We start from the raw sequence: 18,822 nt of genomic DNA, 5'->3' as shown, positions 1-18,822 counted from the left end.
ACTATATTATTTACACTTTGGTTTATGAAAACTCATCACATTTGTCACTTTAAGAATGATTTTAATCATTTCTACTCCCAAAGATTTCAGAAGGTTAAGATTTAAGATCCAAGTAAGCCTTTATTATTTTCTGGAACTTCATTCAGTGATAGCTGCACTGATGACAAACTAGGGGTTGAAGAGTCACCTGTATGATGTATTTAGGTCACGATTCATAGGGGATCAATTTAGTCAATTACTTTCTCCAATTCACAAAAGCATGACCTTAATACATATAAATTTTAAGTTTTATTTTTAGAAGTTACACATATTTTAAAAGAACAATTTCTTTTTATTCTTTCATTCTAGTAATATTATCACTACTTAGAACATTAAAGGAAGATATTTTCACTTATGATAGTTGAAACCAAAACTTTGCGAGGCCAAAGCAATGAATAATCTTCAATTCAACAAGAGACGCTGGGATACCTGAGGATTATGTTTCCCGTTCTGTATGAAAGAGCACAACATTCAAAACTACAACACAATTTAGACATGAGTTCCTTAGCTAATGAAAGTTTATGCATTTGGTATACTCTACTTCATTTTTAATTTGGAAAAGCACATGTTAAAAATAGTTTTAATACAAAGGCATTATAAGTGTAAATTTAAAAATCAGACTTTGTATGATCAGTGAGAAATGTTTAAAATATTCAGCACACACTTTCCTCCTCCTGGAAATTCTGATTAGAAAGCCCAAGTTTTTGAACTTCTCATTTGGCAAACCTCAATTGAAGACTAAAGTATCTTAAACTTCTTCCTCCACCAAAAACACAAAGTCCAGTTTTCCTCAATAACTAGAGAACAGTCCCTGCTCTTAATATACTGCCCTTTTTCTGAAAATAGTTCAATTTCATATTTATTCTAATATGTATTGCTACTAATGTAAGGAATGCTTCTTGATATCCAACACATTCTTAAAAAGTTTAGCATGAATCCTAGTATCAAACAAATAATACAAGGAGCAATAAAATTCATGTTTTCTAAAATAAAAAGTTCATAAATATCATTTTTTACAATAACTATATTTGGTCATTCTAAGCAGCACACTTTTTAACACCCCTAAATTAGGATGAGTCTTAGAATTGATGTCAGCTCACCATCAACTGCATGGCCTCAGGCTCCTGGAGCCATGAGCTACTCTCCTGCTCCATGAGGATCCACCCTCCACTCCCAGTTTTCCCAGACCTTCTCCCAGCCTGGTCTGCACAGTCCCTCTAGCCTGTGTCCTCTCAGCTGAGGACAAGCCTGAACAGTCCCTGGACTGCAAACTGAGGGCTTTTAAATCAGGCAAGCATGCTGGAGGTCAGAGTGAGAAACTGCGTCATTATCCAGTTCTGACACTGGTTACAAGCTCTTGGAAGGGTGGACAGTTAAAGAACTGTGAAAAAGATATGTGTAGAAGTTGGCAAAGCTTCAGTGATCCGTACAAGTGTCTTATTCCCTTGCACCCCACCCTCTGCAATGAGAAATCCCTCCCTTCATCCATTTTTGGTAACTATAGAATGTAATATCTGGAAAAGCAAAACTAAATATAATCAGGTGCTCAAACTTTTATTTTCTTACAAAATGTTATAGAAATGAACCCAAACTAAACAGATATGTACATGTATATATGTACAAAATTTTACTTCTGAAAAAGAATCTATAAAAATAGATGGTATAAAAAAAACTTAAAAAGATTTAAAACCAATACTATGAAATTGATTTTCTTAAAGTAATAGTAATCTTAAATTGCTGGTTGTAGTTGGTTTTCCAGGCTTATTTATATGTTTGATTGTGGTTGGATATATAAAGGAGTTTCTTTCATTTCAGAATGCCTCCAGTCTCATTTTATTATATCAAAGAGTCCAGAATTATTTTTCCCTTCACAAATCCTTCAACATCAGGACAAGGCATGTTAAGTTACAAATCAACTTTGGTCATCATCTTCTTCTTGAGTCACAGGTCTGAAAGGCAATGTAGTTTGTCCTCTTTCAGGATCAGACATTCGGAGAATTCTTATCAGTTTACTGGACGGAAGTGAACTAGAAGAAGCAAAATCAATTACTCAAATTTCCAAGAAAACTTTTACCAATTAAAAAAAATTCTAATATTACCTCATGAAAATATAAAGCTAAATATTTGGCTATTATCTGGGATATATCTAATATCTAGAGTTCCAGGAGAAACATCATTTGCAATAAGGAAATAATTTGTTTTCAATTTTAAAAATTAACTTCCTGCTAGATCCCATGGGTTTTCAGTTTGGAGGAAAAGAAAATGAAAGAGATTTATATATCAACTATTTTAAATTTCTGTTATTGTCTAGCAAGGAAGGAGTTACCTGAATATTCCCAATCACAAATTTCGATCCCCATGTAATCACATGGCCACTTTAGAGACAGAATATTAACTCTAAGTGACATAGTGCTTGACAATTGTAGGCACCCAAAAAATACTGACTGACAGCAGAGTAGAGCTCTTTGTTTAGAAAGATTGACATTTGTAAGTCACCAAGAGAAAAGAGGCAAGATTAGGGAAATCATAAATCATTTTAGTCCAAACAGAACTACTAAAATTATATTACTTTAGTTTGTCATGATAACTACAAAGAAGCAGACTCAAAACAGAATAGTAACAACTTGCTTCAGTTATGAAAGGGAAGTAATACAAGTAAAAATTTAAATATCTCAAAAAGAGAAAAACATCCCAAATCTCCTGAACTAGTAGGGGAGCTAATTTTTATTTTCATTGGTCTTGTATGTATTTGTATTTTAAAAATTAAAATTGTAAAAGATTTCTTTCCCCCTTTTATATACTTGATATGTATCTAGAAAGTTTTAAAAAGTTACCTCATGCTTTGAGGTGTGAGCAAGATAAACTGTCTAAAACGCTGGGAATCTGCCATCTTCAGTATCAAGTCCATGGCAATTCTCCTATTAACCATATCCTGAAAAACAAAGGCAAAAGTTAGGATTGCTACTGTGTAAGTCACATTTCTGTAAAAGCAGCATTCTGTGGGCTAATACACGCTCCTGGATTTTCATCCAGGGATCAGTCATTACATTATCTATGATGTCCAAGAAATCTATTATACTGGAAAAGAAATACCAGAAACTATTAGGAGAAAATTGGCTGGGTGCAGTGGCTCATGTTTGTAATCCCAGTGCTTTGAGAGGTGGAGGTCACAGGATCAATTGAGGTCAGGAGTTCGAGACCAGCCTGTGCATAATAGCGAGACCCTGTCTCTACCAAAAAAAAAAAAAAAAAAAAAAAAGTTGGGCATGGTGATGCATGCCGGTCATCCTAGCTACTTGGGAGGCCAAGGCAGGAGGATCACTTGAGCCCAGGAACTCAAGGGTATAGTAAGCTATGATCACACCATTGCACTCTAGCCTGAATGACAGAGTGAAAGCCCATCTCTAAGGGAAAAAAGAGAAACTCTTCGGGGACAATAACTGAATAAATATGTCTTTCAGGTAATTTCTATAGTCAAAATATTTGTATACACAGCCCCCTCCCTCAAATACGTGTAGCAATTGAAATAATCAGAAAATATTCTCCTGACACAACTAAATGTTAGAGAATAAATCTAATTTGTACAGTAATGGTTAATGAGTCAGGGTAATGGTAACAAAAGTGGCTAGTCTCAAATTCATTAAGTCTCTCAAATTTTCCCTCAATGATAAAGGTTAAGTTTTAAAAAGTCTGCCTCTCCCCATTACCTCTACCATTTGTACAATGTAAACCAATTTGAACTTACAGACCAATTTCTCGATTATATCTTTAAATAAGTTAAATAGCACATCAGGGTATAGAAAAAGAACAATGCTTAGTTATAATAGGTTTTGGGATTAAATGGTCTAGACCTGTGGCTACATTTTCTGAGTTAAGTAACAGTAAAAGAAAATCAAAGTGTTCCTCAATTCCCTTGGAAATTCCTAAAAGTTGAAATCATTGACATATGAACATGTATATTTTAAAGGTCTTAATTTAATACTATATGTGGTGCCGGGCGCAGCAGCTCATGCCTTTAATCCCAGCACTTTGGGACATTGAGGCGGGTGGATCACTTGAGGCCAGGAGCTCAAGATCAGCCTGGCCAATATGGCAAAACCCAGTCTCTACAAAAAATACAAAAATTAGCTGGGCATGATTAGCTGTAATCCCAGCTACTCAGGTGGCTGAGTCACAAGGATCAATTGAATCCAGGAGGCGGAGGTCGCAGTGAGCTGAGATCACGCCACTGCACTCCAGCCTGGGCAACAGAACGAGACTGTGTCCTGAAAAAAATAAGTAAATAAATAAAAAATAAAACCGTATGTGGCAATACAGCATGGTGATTTAGAACAAGGGCTGTGGAGTCAAAATGGGATACACATCCTGGCTATATTGCTCAATGGCTCTGATTTTAACAATTCCATCAGGCATATCTGCTGTGAGAGGCCTATTATTTTATAACAAAACTGCCAAAGTACCAAAAAAAATTTTGTTTTCCTTGGATTAGCTCACAGAACTTGGATACATTCTTCTAAATAATTTCAATGGGGCAAAGTGCCACTCTGATTAAGAAGCTCTAAGTTTCTGAAAGAGAAAGGAGCCGCTTAGAATTAAATCTGACATACAAGATGAGTGATAAGACTGCACAGCACCATTCTGGACAAAAACACTGCATGGAAAGAATAATCATCTTCTATGACTCGTGATTAGCTCTGAAGACAATTCTTGGAGGAATATCTAACCCATTTTCAGCAATAGTATCATAGAAAAAAATTGACACTGAAGTATTATACAGCACTCACAAGTATAAATTCTGATTCACGAATACACACTTACTAAACGGTCATTATAGACTGGGCATTAGGAGACATAAACATCTCAGACATAGCTGATAACCTCAAAATGGTTACAATCTGGTAGGGGATTCAGATATAAAAATGGGCAACTGCAACAGAATAAAAAACAGTATAAAATATTATATAATAATATAAAGCATTTTTATATTTTTATCTTAAATAAAAGTATAAAAGTAATATATATTATGAGTTGATGTAAGGTGGTGCAAAGGAAGCTCTGAGAAGTTCCTCATCCTGCCTGATAGGGTATGGCGGTCACAGAAGTCTCATAAAAGTGGCATTTGAACAATGTCCTGAAAGATGAGTAGAGTGACATGTGATTAAGGAGGGCATACCAGGCAGAGGCACCATGTTTGGAGAATTACAAATAGCTTAGAACAGCTGAAAAAAGTAGGCAGGTACGATATCATGAAGGGTCTCAAAGCTACCCTACAAAATTAAACATTTATTCCATATATAATAACCTCCAATGAATAGATGAATGACCACCATCAGATCAACTGTAGAAATGTAAACCTGCCAAAGTGGTGGAGGACGGACCGAAGAAGGAGCCACATGCAAGCCTGGGAGTCCGAAGAAGAGGCTATCACCACAGGTATGAGGCGAAGATAAGGGGATGAGAGGAAGAATATCAGTGAGAAAGGAGAAGAGGGCAGAAACCAAAGAGCGGTCTTAAAGGAGAAGCGGACAGAGGTCAGACTTGAACAAGGAAGAATCAAAGGTAAATCACAGATGTCAAAGGTAGGTGACTGCGCTGGAAATGACAGTTGGCATTAATCAAGGTAGGGAATTCAGGAAAAGAAAGAGGCTTTGAGATGAAGGCACTTTCAACCTCGGGGCTGCTGAGTTTCAGATATTGGTGGTTTACCAGGTGATGTCTAATAGGTAGTAGGGCATCTGGGTCTAGAGTACAGGAGAGATGTCAGGATGTGGTGCTATGAGTTGATAGGTATCTGTCCATACGCAGGTAGTAGTTTTGGGGACTGTGATATGTGTATATTTGTAGGGGTAAGTAGGATATGGAATTCAGGAAAATCAACAACACTATAACAAGCAAACAAAGATCTCAAACGTTTAATGGCAACAGAATTAGGGGAGGCAGCTTGGCAGATTAAGAACAAATAATAGAAAAACAGGAAAACCAGGAAAGAGAGGGTGGCAGCTGGTAAGAAGACATTTTAAGGGATGGAGGATAGGTCTGTGGTGTCAAATACTTCAAAAAATAAGGTAAGATTAAAGCTCATTTATAACCTTTGCTAAACAAGTTTTGCTAGAGTAGTGTCATCTACATCCAGATTACAGTAGATTGAGCAAACAATGAGATATGAAGAAGAAAATAATTGCTAATTTATGAGAACTTACTATATGCCTGAACCACAGTAAGTATAATGTATGAAAGACACCATTTGAGCCTCACTCTAACCCTGAGAGGTAGGAACTGGTAATAATATTGTTTTGTAGATGAAGAAATTGAGACCCAATAAGTAGAGATATTTTGCCTGTCAGAGGTAGGTCTCAAATCCTATGCTTTTTAACTGGAAATTCAAAAGTTCTTGCCCGCTCATGTTCTATACATTGTTCTGAAATGTGTGGGTATGAAGGAACAGTAAACAGTGGCTAGTGTTTGACGGTGAGTCAAAGCCAGGGTGGTGAACAGGTTATAATTTTGTATTAAAACAAAAAGTCTGAACATATTTATGGGTTGATGAAAATAAGCTGGGAGAGAGGGTGAGGGAGAAAACGCAGATATGATGGAAGGCACGGATATCCATGCTGGGCGAGAAGAGGAGGACCCCTCCAGGGTCTCTAGGGTTACTGCGTGCCTAGAAGCAAGGGAGAGAACTCTAGTTCTTTAGTTCTTCCCCACTACTGGTCACAGACTAAAGGGTCAGGGCAGGATCTTTCCTGTTAGGGGTAAAACTAAAGAAAGATTTCCTTCCTTTAGAAATACATGTTTCAAACAAACAAAAAAATGAAAAAGAGAATTTAAAATTTAACAATACCATGTAGACATCAAATTCATCCAGGCATCTGAAAGGAGATTCTGCGATGGACCATAGGGAAAGAATAAAACACACTGTGGAGAAAGAACGTTCACCTCCAGACAAGGCTCTCATGTCACTGAAAGCAGCTTTATTTCCTTCTCCAGGCTGAACCTTGAAGAGAATGAGTTGACAAGGAACAAAAAACTAAGTAAATGAAAGGCCAGATTAAATTCTTTACAAGACAGATAAATAATAGATTTACAGTAAAAAGGAGATGGGAATAAAATGACTTAGTGATTCCTTTCAAAAAATTTTACAGTAAAACAGTTATACGTATAATGGTACTTCTTGCTCTACTGCAAGAGAATAAAACTGAAAACTTTTTTCACCATAACTGAATCTAACAGACCAAAATTCCAAAGGCTAACTTAAAAAATGTTAATAAAACAATTTTTTTTCTGAAACAGGGTCTCGCTCTGTCGACCAGGCTGGAGTGCAATGGCGTGATCTTGGCTCAACCTCTGTCTCCCAGGCTCAAGCGATCCTCCCACCTCAGCCTCCCAAGTAGTTGGGACCACAGGAGTATGCCACCACGGCCAGCTAATTTTTGTGTTGTTTTTTTTTTTTTGGGTGGAGATGAGGTTTCCCCATGTTGCCCAGGCTGGTCTTGAACTCCTCGGTTCAAGCAATCCTCCCATCTCAGCTTCCCAAAGTGCTGGGATTACAGGTGTAAGCCACCACACCCGACCCTGAAACTTAAGCTTCAAACATTTAAGTGCTGAGATTTTTTGTTACTTGAATTATAGTGACACCTAGTGGTTAAGCTGCATTAAAAGTAATTACTGAACGTCAAAAGGACAGAAATCAACTTTAAAAAGCTTACACTGGCCAAAGAAATGCATTGAAATATATCTTTTAAAAGATTTAAAGGATTGCTTTAGGAATCCTTTAAAGGAACCTAGAAGTTCGAGACCAGCCTGGGCAACATGGGGAAACCTCATCTACACACACACACACACACACACACACACACACACACACACACACACACACACACACACACACACACACACACAAAAATACAAAAACTAGCTGGCCATGGTGGCATACTCCTGTGGTCCCAACTACTTGGGAGGCTGAGGTGGGAGGATTGCTTGAGCCTGGGAGACAGAGGTTGCAGTGAGCCAAGATCATGCCACTGCACTCCAGCCTGGTCGACAGAGCAAGACCCCATCTCAAAAAAAAAAAAAAAAAATTTTCTTTTGTATTGTATTTATTTTGAATTCTAAATAAAATCTTTTAAAATTTAAATAATTTTAAATTTCTTTTAAAAGCTAAATAAAATCTTTAAAAAATTCTTTACTAAATAAAGGCCCATGGAAACAATAAGAAAGCAACTAATAAAATTAACAGCAAATCATTCACACAATTTCCTGAGAATATACAATAACATTAGGAAGGGTTCTATTTTTTTGACAAAATTCCAGATATACATATATGCATACAAGGTGAAAAAAGAGCAACAACTAGTTTCATATCAATAGCAGACATATAGCTTCCAATACTTTTCAATTCACTGTTTGAAAAGTGATACTGCTCTCAAGTGGGCATTCATTTATTTTTTAATATTAACATTATTAATATTCTAAGGTAAATATTCCAATTCTAAACATACTCTAAAATTTTACACCTATCATAAGTCTAAACAAACCAAACCAACAATCAACCAAATAAAAATTCCCACATAAAAAAGCAAGAACTAAATACCAAGATGCAATCTTGCCCCCACACTGTATTTTGCACCAATTTAATAAATGAAGCCCCAAGTAAATCTGGGGGATCTAGCTTTTACCCTCTCATCTATTACTAACATATCATGGAACTTCAGTGTCACTTTCCTTATTAGTAAAATGAAGGCCACATAAATTAAAGATTCTTCTGGTATTCTTTTGAAAAACAGAGATGACAACATCAGAAAGTCTAGCTTGAGTTGTTTTGTATAGTTAGCTCTGGAGATAAATTATTCAAGCACTTCTAATACTTTCCTTTTTCTCCATTTCTTTTATTACAGTAATAGTTTTTATAAAGAACACAAAAGTGTGCAACTCAATTTTTACATGAATACATACACACACCTGGGTAACCACTACTGAGATCAAGACACAAGAATATCCCCAGCATCTAAGCAAACTATTTGTATATTACCATCCCTGAAAAGGTAACTATTATTCTGATTTTAATCACCCAAAATCACTCTTAACAGTTTCTGAACTTCATATGTAGAGGTTACACATACTCTTTTGTACATATACTTCAGATTTATATACACTATGTACATCCTTGTAACTGGCTTCTCTCACTCGCCATTGTCAGATCATCTATGTTGTGTGCAACAGCAGTTTGTTATTTTCATTACGGAACAGTATGTCACTGTTTGAATATACCCGAATTTATCCATTTGACTCTAGGTAGACACTGGGTTTCTCAGTTTTGGGCTATGATAAATAAAACTTCTTTGAACATTTTCAAATATATCTGTTTGAGAAAATAAGCACTAGTTTTTTCTTGGGTTTATGCCCAAGAATGGAGCTGCTTTAACAGACATCGACAGAGAGGTTTCCAAATTAGTTTGACCAAGTTACACTCCCACAAGCAATATATGAGAGTTGCAATTCCACATCCTCACCAGCACAAAATATTGCCAGTCTTGTTCATTTTCATCATCATCATAACGGTGTGACAGTAACTTACTGTGGTATAAATAATATTTATCTGATGACTAACAGCACTTTTTCATGTGTTTACTCACCATTTAGATACTTTAAAGTGGTTTCTGTTTAAGCCTTTTGACTATTTTAAATGTGATGTCAGTCTCTTTCTTACTATTTTTTAATTCTAGGAAAGTCCTTTATTGCATGTATGCATCACAAATATCTTTTCCTAGTCTGTAGCTTCTTTTATCACTTGTTTAATGTTACTTTTTGATGAAGAGAAGTTCTTAATTTTAATAAAGTCCAAATTATCAATCTTTTCTTTTGAGTAGGTTGCTTTTTGTGTCCCATTCAAAAAAACATGAAGACATTGTCTTCCTCTAGAAGCTTTATTGTTTTAAATTTAGGTCTATGATCAACTTCTAAATTACTTTTTGTATATAAAGTTAGGGGGTCAAACTTTGCTTACTGTTTATTATTTAAAAAAAAATTTTTTTTTAAATTTATTTTTTTGAGACAGAGTTTCGCTCTTATTGCCCAGGCTGGAGTGTAATGGTGTGATCTCGGTTCACTGCAACCTCCGCCTCCCGGGTTTAAGCGATTCTCCTGCCTCAGCCTCCCGAGTAGCTGGGATTACAGGCATGCGCCACCATGCCCAGCTAATTTTGTATTTTTAGTAGAGATGGGGTTTCTCCATGTTGGTCAGGCTGGTCTCAAACTCCCGACCTCAGATGATCCACCCATCTCAGCCTCCCAAAGTGCCGGGATTATAGGCATGAGCCACCACGCCCGGCCGCTTACTGTTTATTTTACCAAAAGGATATCCAACAATTTGAACTTAACACCATTCATGAGAAGACCACCCTCTTCCACAGGCTTGCAGTGGAGTCCTGTCATTACATATATGTATGATTTGTGCATATAGGCAAGGTCCTCCTCAGGTGTCTATTGTTTCATTGCTATTGTACATTTGCTTTCTACTCTCCAATTTCTGCTCTTATATCACTGTATCCTTCTCTCTACTTGAATTTATAATAGGCTTTTTTCCTTTTAGCATCCTGAGATAGAACTTAGATCATTAATGTTCAGCCCTCCATTTTTACTAATGTATATATTTAGAGCTATAAATTCCCTTCTGAGAAATCCTATGGCTGTATCATACAAGTTTTGATGTTTTCTTTTTATTGTTGTTTGATTCAAAATTATCTTCTAATTTCTATTTGATTTCTTTTTTGACCTACAGATTATATAGAAATGTGCTGCCTAATTTTCTAACGTTCATTAAGTTTTAAGGTTATCTGTTATTTCTAATTTCATTCCACTTTACAATATATTCTGTATGACATCAATCCTTTGAAATTTGTTGACATTTGCATTATAGCCAGGAAATGGTCTATTTTGGTAAATGTTCCACATGTACTTCAAAACAATATACACTCTGTGGTAGTTTGGCACAATGTTCTATAGTTCTGCCAATTAATTTGGTTGTGTAATTTAAATCTTATATTGCCTTACTGACTTTTAATCTGATTGTTCTATCCATTATTGAAAAAAGTTTATTAAAATTTCCAACTGTAACTGTCAATTCTTTTACTTTGCCTTTTAGTTCTCCCAATTTTTATGTATTTTGATTTTTTATGTATTTTGTATGTTATTAGGTATATACAAATTAAAATTTTTTTAAATAACTTTTATAACCACGAAATGGCCCTTTTGGCCTCTAGTAATATTTCTTGCATAAAGTCTATTTTGTTATTATTACAGCTTAACCAGCTTCCCTTTGGCTAATGTTTTCATGGTGTATCTTTTACCATATTTTACTTAGGATCTTCTCCGTCCTTATGTTAACATTTAAGGTGTATTTTGATAAACAGCATACAGTTAGTTTTTGTATCTTTTCAGCCTGTTTTTAATTTAATAATTTAGTGCACTTACACTTAATGTAATTGCCGATATATCTAGATCTGAGCCATGCATCTCCTTTCAATTTGTTCCATATGTTCTTTATTTCTCTTCCCTTTTTGCCTTCATATAATTGAGTATTTTTGTTTTCCATTCCTTTTATTTGGTCTCTGTTAGCTTTAAAATTGTACATCCTTTTAAAATTCAGTGGTTACTCTAGAGATTGCAATATGTATTGCTGATGTATTAGTTTATCTTAAATTAGTATTGGCATTACTTCCTGAAAAGTACAAGAACCTTACAACAGTTTAGAACTCCATGTACTTCTATTCCCTTTTTGTGCTATTGTCATATATTTGACTTTTACAGCTTCTAAGCCCCTCAATACTTGGGTGTCTATTCAGCAATATTATTATTGTTGATTTAGACAGCTGAAACTGTTTTGTATTTACCCATAGATTTACCTTTTGCATTCCTGTCTGTTCCTTCTGCATTTCCATGTTTCCATCTGTGATCATTTTTCATCTGAAGATGTTCTTTAGTATTTCTTGTAGGCCAAGCATACTAAAGAATAATTATTTCAGCTTTTGTTTGTCTGAAAACTAAGATGTTTCATCTTCATTTTTGAAAGGTCGCCTTGCTAGTTATTGAATTCTAGATACCAGTTTTTAAAAACAATTCTGCTAGCACTTTAAAGTCTGTCAGGTAACATTTACCTTCACAATTTCTGTTAAAAAGTCTGCCTTCGGTTTTATTGTTGCTCTTTCGAAACTAATGCATATTTTTTCTCTTGCTACTTACAAAAAGGTAAGGTTACCTCTTTGTTTTTGGTTTTCAGCTATTTGACTATCATATAAATTTTAGGTATGGTTTTCTTTATATTTACCTCACTTGTAGGTTGCTGAGGTTTCTGAATCTAGATTGATGTATTTCAGTTTTGAAAATTCTCAAACATTCTCTCTTCAAATATTCTTTCTGCTCATTCTTTGTTCTATCCTATCGGGACTCCAATTATGTTAAACTTGCTGGTTGTGCTCCTCATATCTCAAACTCTGTTCAGTGTTTTCTGTTTTTATGCTGTTCAATTTAGATATTTCCTTTCGACCTGCCTTGATTCATTAATTTTGTCTTCTGTTGTATCCAGTTGGCTGTTAAATCCATCCAATGAGTTCTTAATTTTGGATGCTGCACTTTTCAGTTTTAGAATATTCTTGTAGCTTCCAATTCTGTATTGAAATTGTGGATTCCAGTTCTATGTTGAAACTCTGGATCTGTTTTGTCCATTTTGTTTATGATTAACTCTATGTTCTTTAACAAATTAATCATGGTTAAAAATACTAGTCTGCTTTCTCTTGTAATTATCATCTGGTAGTCTGGTTCTATTTCCTACTTTAAAAAAAATTATCAATCACCTTTCCATGCTTCCTCATATATGTGGTAATTTTTACAGCTTTAAATATAAATGAAATATAATAAGCTGCATATATTTAAAGTGTACAATTTGATAAGTCTTCCAATTTTATTCATTTTCAAAGTTGTTTTGGCTAATTTAGGCCCTTTGCATTTCTATATGAATTTTAGGATCAGCTTGTCAATTTCTACAAAAACGTCTGCTGGCATTTTAATGAAAATTGAGTTGAGTCAGTCTGTATATCAATTTGGGAAGAACTTACTTCTTAATAATACTGAGTCTTCTGATCTAACAACACCCTATATCTCTCCATTTATTTAGGTCTTCTTTAGCTTCTCAGCATCTATTTTAGTAGTTTTCAGTGTACAGGTCTTAAATATCTTCTGGCAGATTTTTCCCTAGGTAGTTTATATTTTTGATGCTAATATAAATAGTATTTTTTAAAATTTCAATTTCTAATCATTCGGTGCAAGTATATAGAAATGTAATTAATTTTTGCATACTGATTGTGTCTGCAACCTTGCTAGTTATGACTTCAACTAGTTCTAGTAGCTCTTTTTGTAGATTCCATCAGATTTTCTGCAGAGATAACCATATTATTTGTGGATCAGAAGAATTTTACTTCTTCTGTTCCAATATACATGCCTTTCAGTTCTTTTTCTGGGCTAACTGCACTGGCTAGAACCTTTAGTTCTACTTCTGAATATAAATGATGAGCGTGGACAGAACTGCTTTCTTCCTGATCTTAGGGCTAAGCACGCAGTCTTTATTACCTTATGCTTGATATTTTGTGTAAAAGATCAATGGCGTCTCCAAACGTACAATATTTCACTAAAGAGGGGCCCCCTTTCCTTATATTAGGCTTGAGGTATGATAGGGCTCACAGTCAATAAGGGAGAAAGCTGGGTTGGGCTTAAATTGCAACTTTCCTAAGACTTAGTCCATTTATCATTCATAACTGTTTCTTGGGCCAACTGTGCACAACATCAGAACTCAGGAATTCACTAACTGAAATATTAGTTAGGTGCCTAGCAGTTCCCTTCCCAAGTTTCTACTCTGTCTTGTCAGCCCTCCTACTACTACTAGACTACTCAAAGTCCAGAATCAGCAAACACTCCCAGGAAAGAAAATGTCCAGCAATTGTCAGCTTACCTTGGACAGGCTCCCCTATCCCTTGGAATTCCAATTTGTCTACTCATTATTGCTTAGACAGCTTTCCAATGTCTTTAAAAATAAAAGTTTTGTAATTTCCCTGGCTTTTTTATAGTCTGCAGTGAGAACAATAGACTACCATGACATACTACCTTCCCTATCAATAAGCACGATTCCTCCCAATACTTTCAAAATTGTATCTTTAATAATTGGGTCTTTTAAAAACCAAAGGCAGGTAAAGAGGAGTTACCCATGATCTACCAGTAGAAATTAAAGAGAGAGTAAAAGTTAACTTTCTAATATGGTTAAAATGCAGAGCTTTTAAACAAAAAAGATGTTCCAAAAATTTAACATTTATTGTAAGTATTAAAATGAAAGGATAAGATTTATGGTAACTAAGAGTAGTAGGTAATTATTTGAAAATTCTGCTCCAGAATATTTAGAGTGGATAGTTGTTCCTGACCTCCTGGCTACACATTTGTTTTAATGCCATATCTCCATACGCCCTCTTTTAACACATGACTATGAAAGAACCCATAAAATCAAGTTGAACACGGCAGTTTTTTACTCAAAAGTGGCCATATCTAGGGACAACTTCAGAAGTAAATAGTATAAACACAATTAAGTGGGGAAGAACCATCTTTGCTTCCTTTTAGGAGACTGGAGACTATGTACTTTCCATAAAGTCCCAAATAATTTAAAATGCTGTGTAAATTTTAAAAGGGAACTAGTGGAGTAGAAAGACAAGGTAAATACTTGTCACTGAAAAAAACTTCCCAAGTATCACCGTAAGAAAATAATGTGTTTGTCTAAAAATAAAATCTACGCTAGCAGCTTTATTTAGTAAGATCGATTTAAATTCAACACGTTGGCAAAGACCATCCTTAACTTAAAAATCAAAGACAACTGGTTGAAGTTTATCAATGTTTTATCAAAAGAAAAGCAGCAGGCTGGGCATGGTGGCTCACACCGATAATCCCAGCACTTTGGGAGGCCAAGGCAGGAGAATTGCTTGAGGCCAGGAGTTTAAGACCAGCTTGGGCAACATAGTGAGACCTTGTCTATAAGGAAAAAAAAAAAAAATTAGCTGGGCATGGTGGCATGCGCCTATACTCCTAGCTACTTGGGAGGCTGAGGCAGGAGGGTCGCTTGAGCCCATGAGTTCAAGGTTACAGTGAGCTATGATCGTACCACTGCACTCCAGCCTGGGCAACAGAGTAAGACTCTGCCTCTAAAAAAAACCCAACAAAAATAGAAAAGAAAAGAAACAACTAGTTTTTCTAATGATTAGGATGAAAAGAATTAGGATACTTACTGATATACTTAGAGTTTCATTCTTGTGGTCAAAATTCATTTTTCCACAATAGGCCCGCTGAGATAGTAAGTTGTCAAAGTATAATTTGCATCGTAAAGTCAAACACCTTGAAATTTAAAAATTAGGCACATTAAAAAGAGGGCAAAGGTTTTTTAAAAACTATATTCAGCATGATCTAAGCATGTGAGAAAACCAGATGGAAATATGCCAAAATGTAAACATTGGTTACTCATTTAATAGTCGACTTTTAGGTAGTATTTTTTGCCTTGTGTCTTTATATTCATTTATGTCCCTACACTTTCACCAGTTCATTTACTTTTATAACAAAAAAATTAATGAAATGTATTAAAGAGTCATCTCACATTTAATATAACCCATTATACCACAGTCATTGCTTAGGAATGTATCAGTCATTCAACTAATTAATAATCTAAGGCATTACCCTAATACATTACAAAGGTATCTTGTCCTTGAGAGGATTAACTGTAATGGTGACAAGATAAATGGACAAAGTATCTATTTATTTGCCTCCTTCTAACTTCACAGTAGCAAAAAAGCTAAGGGCACTCTCTTAAGCACTGGGTACCTCTAATGCCTTACACTTTGCTTGGCACAATGCAAACTCTATCTTTCCTTCTCTATATATTAGATGGCATTTTACTGTAAGGAACTTTCCCTTCTTCCTCAGTTCTTTATTTCCTTATCTAACTTTCTATTTATCAGAATAGATTAGGAAGTCTGATATTCACTGGCTTTATTTTTACATTATTCACACCATCTATTACTATCCTTATTGAGATCCTCAGACTGTCCTAGATTTTTCCAATGGGCACCCCTTCAAGCTGGATGTGTCCCCCTTTTTTTTTCTCAGCCCTTCCTTCCTCTCTGCCATAGTATGAGGCTCATCTGTACCTTCCCTGCCCAGCTCTGGAATCGCCATTTCTCCATGGAGCCCTGGTTCCTTTTAGTGGGGAATGGTATTTAGAAAATAAAATCTGCACGGTAAGTCACTGGCTGTGGTTTCATAACATCTTTGCTCCCTAGTAAACCTAAGGCTCATTTCTCTGGTACTCTTTTCCTTCCTATTTCCCTCCCTGAACTGCATTAAATTCCCAGACTAGAAATCACTGATAGCCTGAGTTTCCTTCTGCTGCCACAGCAACCACTGCTAGCTGGTTTTCAGAGTTTTCTGTTAACTTTTCTTTCAATATAGATATGTATTCATTCATTGCTTCCATTCATGGGATGTCTAAAAGAGATTGTTGTCATAAAATGGCAAAGTTCTCCAGAGTAAAGACAAACAATTTTAAAAATTAGGTCATTTTTACTTCCCTTCTAAGACTGAGTAAACAATATGAAATATGTCAGTGGTGAAGAATCAAATGAAGGTAATACAGCATACTTCAGAAATACTGCAGGTTCAGTTCCAGACTACCACAAAAAAGGCGAATATTGCAATAAAGTGAGTCACACACATTTTTTGGTTTCCCACTGCATACAAAAGTTTTGTTTACACTGTTGTTGACATTTTGACTTCCTCCCATGAATCATAAATGTTCTTAATGGTATCTAGAATGATGAGTCCTTTCCAGAAGGTTTTCAATTTACTTTGCTCAGATCGATTAGAGGTATCACCATGTACAGCAGCTGTGGTCTTACAAAATGTATTTCTCAAATAAAAGACTTGAAAGTTAAAATTACTCATTGATCTATGGGTTACGAATAGATGTTAGTAGGCAAGAAAACAACATTAATCTCCTTGTATATCATATCAGCTCTTGGGTGACCAGGTGTACTGTCAATGAGCAGTAACATTTTCAAAGAAATATTTTCTTCTGAGCTGTAGGACTCAATAGTGGGCTTAAAATATTCAGTAATCCATGACGCTATAAACAGATGTGCTCTCATCAGGCTTTGTTTTTCCATTTGTAGAGCACATACAAAGTAGATTTAGCACAGTTCTTAAGGGTCCTAGGATTTTCAGAATGGTAAATAAACATTGGCTTAAACTTAAAGTCACTAGCTTCATTTGCCTCTAATAAGAGATTTGGCCTGTCCTACAAAGCCAGGCATTGACTTCTCCTTTCCAGCTATGAAAGTCGTAGATCGTATCTTCTAATACAAGGCTGTTTTGTCTGTGTTGAAAATCCATTGTTTAGTGTAGCCACTTTCATCAGTTATCTTAGTCAGTTCTTCTGGATAATGTGCAGCTTCTACATCAGCGCTTGCTGTTTCACCTTGCACTTTTATATTACAAAGACGGCCTCTTTCCTTCAACCTCATGAACAAACCTCTGCTAGCGTCATACTTTTCTTCTGCAGCTTCCTCACCTTTCTCAGCCTTCATCGAATTGGAGAGTTAAGGCATTGCTCTGGATTAGGTTTTGACTTAAGGGAATGTTGTAGCTGCTTTGATCTTCTATCCAGACCATTGGAACTTTCTTCATATCAACAATAAGGCTGTTTAATTTTCTTATCATTAGTGTATTCACTGGAATAGCACTTTTAATTTCCTTCAAGAACTTTTCCTTTGCATTTACAACTTGGCTAACTGGCACAAGAGGCCTAGCTTTTGGCTTATCTTGGCTTTTGACATACCTTCCTCACTAAGCTTAATCATTTCTAGCTTTTGATTTAAAGTGATAGAAATCCTACTCTTCCTTTCACTTGGACACTCAGAGGTCACTGTAAGGCTATTAACTAGCCTAATTTCAATATTGCTGTGTCTCAGGGAATAGGGAGACCCAAGGGGACAGAGAGATGAGGGAATCAATAGCCAGTCTCAGTAGAGCAGGAAGAACACACACAACATTTGTTGATTAAGTTTGCTGTCTTATATGGGCAGTTTGTGGCACCCGAAAACAATTTGAACAGTAACAAAGATCACTGATGACAGATCACTACAACAGATTAATAATAATGAAAAAGTCTGAAATATTGCAAAAATTAAACAAAATATGACACAGAGACATAAAGTGATCATATGCTGTTGGATAAATGGTGCTGACAGACTTGGTTGAAGCAGGCTTGCCATAAACCTTCAATTTGTAAAAAATGAAATATTTGTAAAGTGCAGTAAAGTGAACTGCAGTAAAATGAGGTATGCCTGTAAACTGTAAGATCAGTACTTTACAAAAAACCTTTTAAATACAAATTTCTGAGTAATGATATAAAAATAAATCTTACTGCATCTGGAACAGATTTATGTAGTAATAGAGATTGGGTTTATTCTTCTGCCTGAAACTAAAAAACGAGACAAAATATATAAAACAAGCGTTTTCAGACTCTGGCTATCTTCAGGCTCCATATCTAATTCTAGTTCTCTTGCCACTTCCACCATATCTGCAGTCACTTCCTCCACTGAATCCCTCAAGGACATCCAAGGGGGTTGGAATTAACTTCTTCCAAACTCTGAGGGTTTTCACACTCTGGCTATCAGATAGTGACTATCAGGTCATTTGACTAGAACT

The 18,822-nt window shown here is 35.6% G+C and overlaps 1 protein-coding gene across 5 annotated transcripts in view; it reads right to left on the bottom strand.

Moving 5' to 3' along the window:
- Positions 1 to 1,577: 1,577 nt before the first annotated feature.
- The window catches only part of SMC6 (structural maintenance of chromosomes 6), an 88,721-nt gene continuing 71,476 nt past the window's right edge, over positions 1,578 to 18,822 (bottom strand). For 3 of the 5 annotated variants that reach the window (XM_055378755.2, XM_063696046.1, XM_055378753.2), the window contains 4 exons: positions 15,354 to 15,459; positions 6,881 to 7,033; positions 2,874 to 2,971; positions 1,578 to 2,066 (listed from right to left, as the gene is read on the bottom strand). In XM_055378755.2, coding sequence (XP_055234730.2) covers positions 1,952 to 2,066; positions 2,874 to 2,971; positions 6,881 to 7,033; positions 15,354 to 15,459 — 472 coding nt within the window. In that variant the 3' untranslated portion in view covers positions 1,578 to 1,951. Of the gene's footprint in view, positions 2,067 to 2,873; positions 2,972 to 6,880; positions 7,034 to 15,353; positions 15,460 to 18,538; positions 18,596 to 18,822 lie in introns of all 5 variants that reach the window. The other 2 variants (XM_063696045.1, XM_055378754.2) reach the window with 1 other exon arrangement.

The sequence above is a fragment of the Gorilla gorilla genome, chromosome 12, assembly GCF_029281585.2.
Source record: "Gorilla gorilla gorilla isolate KB3781 chromosome 12, NHGRI_mGorGor1-v2.1_pri, whole genome shotgun sequence".
NCBI lineage: Eukaryota > Metazoa > Chordata > Mammalia > Primates > Hominidae > Gorilla > Gorilla gorilla.
The sequence above is the reverse complement of the archived record's forward strand: the minus strand, read 5'-3'. Positions and strand labels throughout refer to the sequence as shown.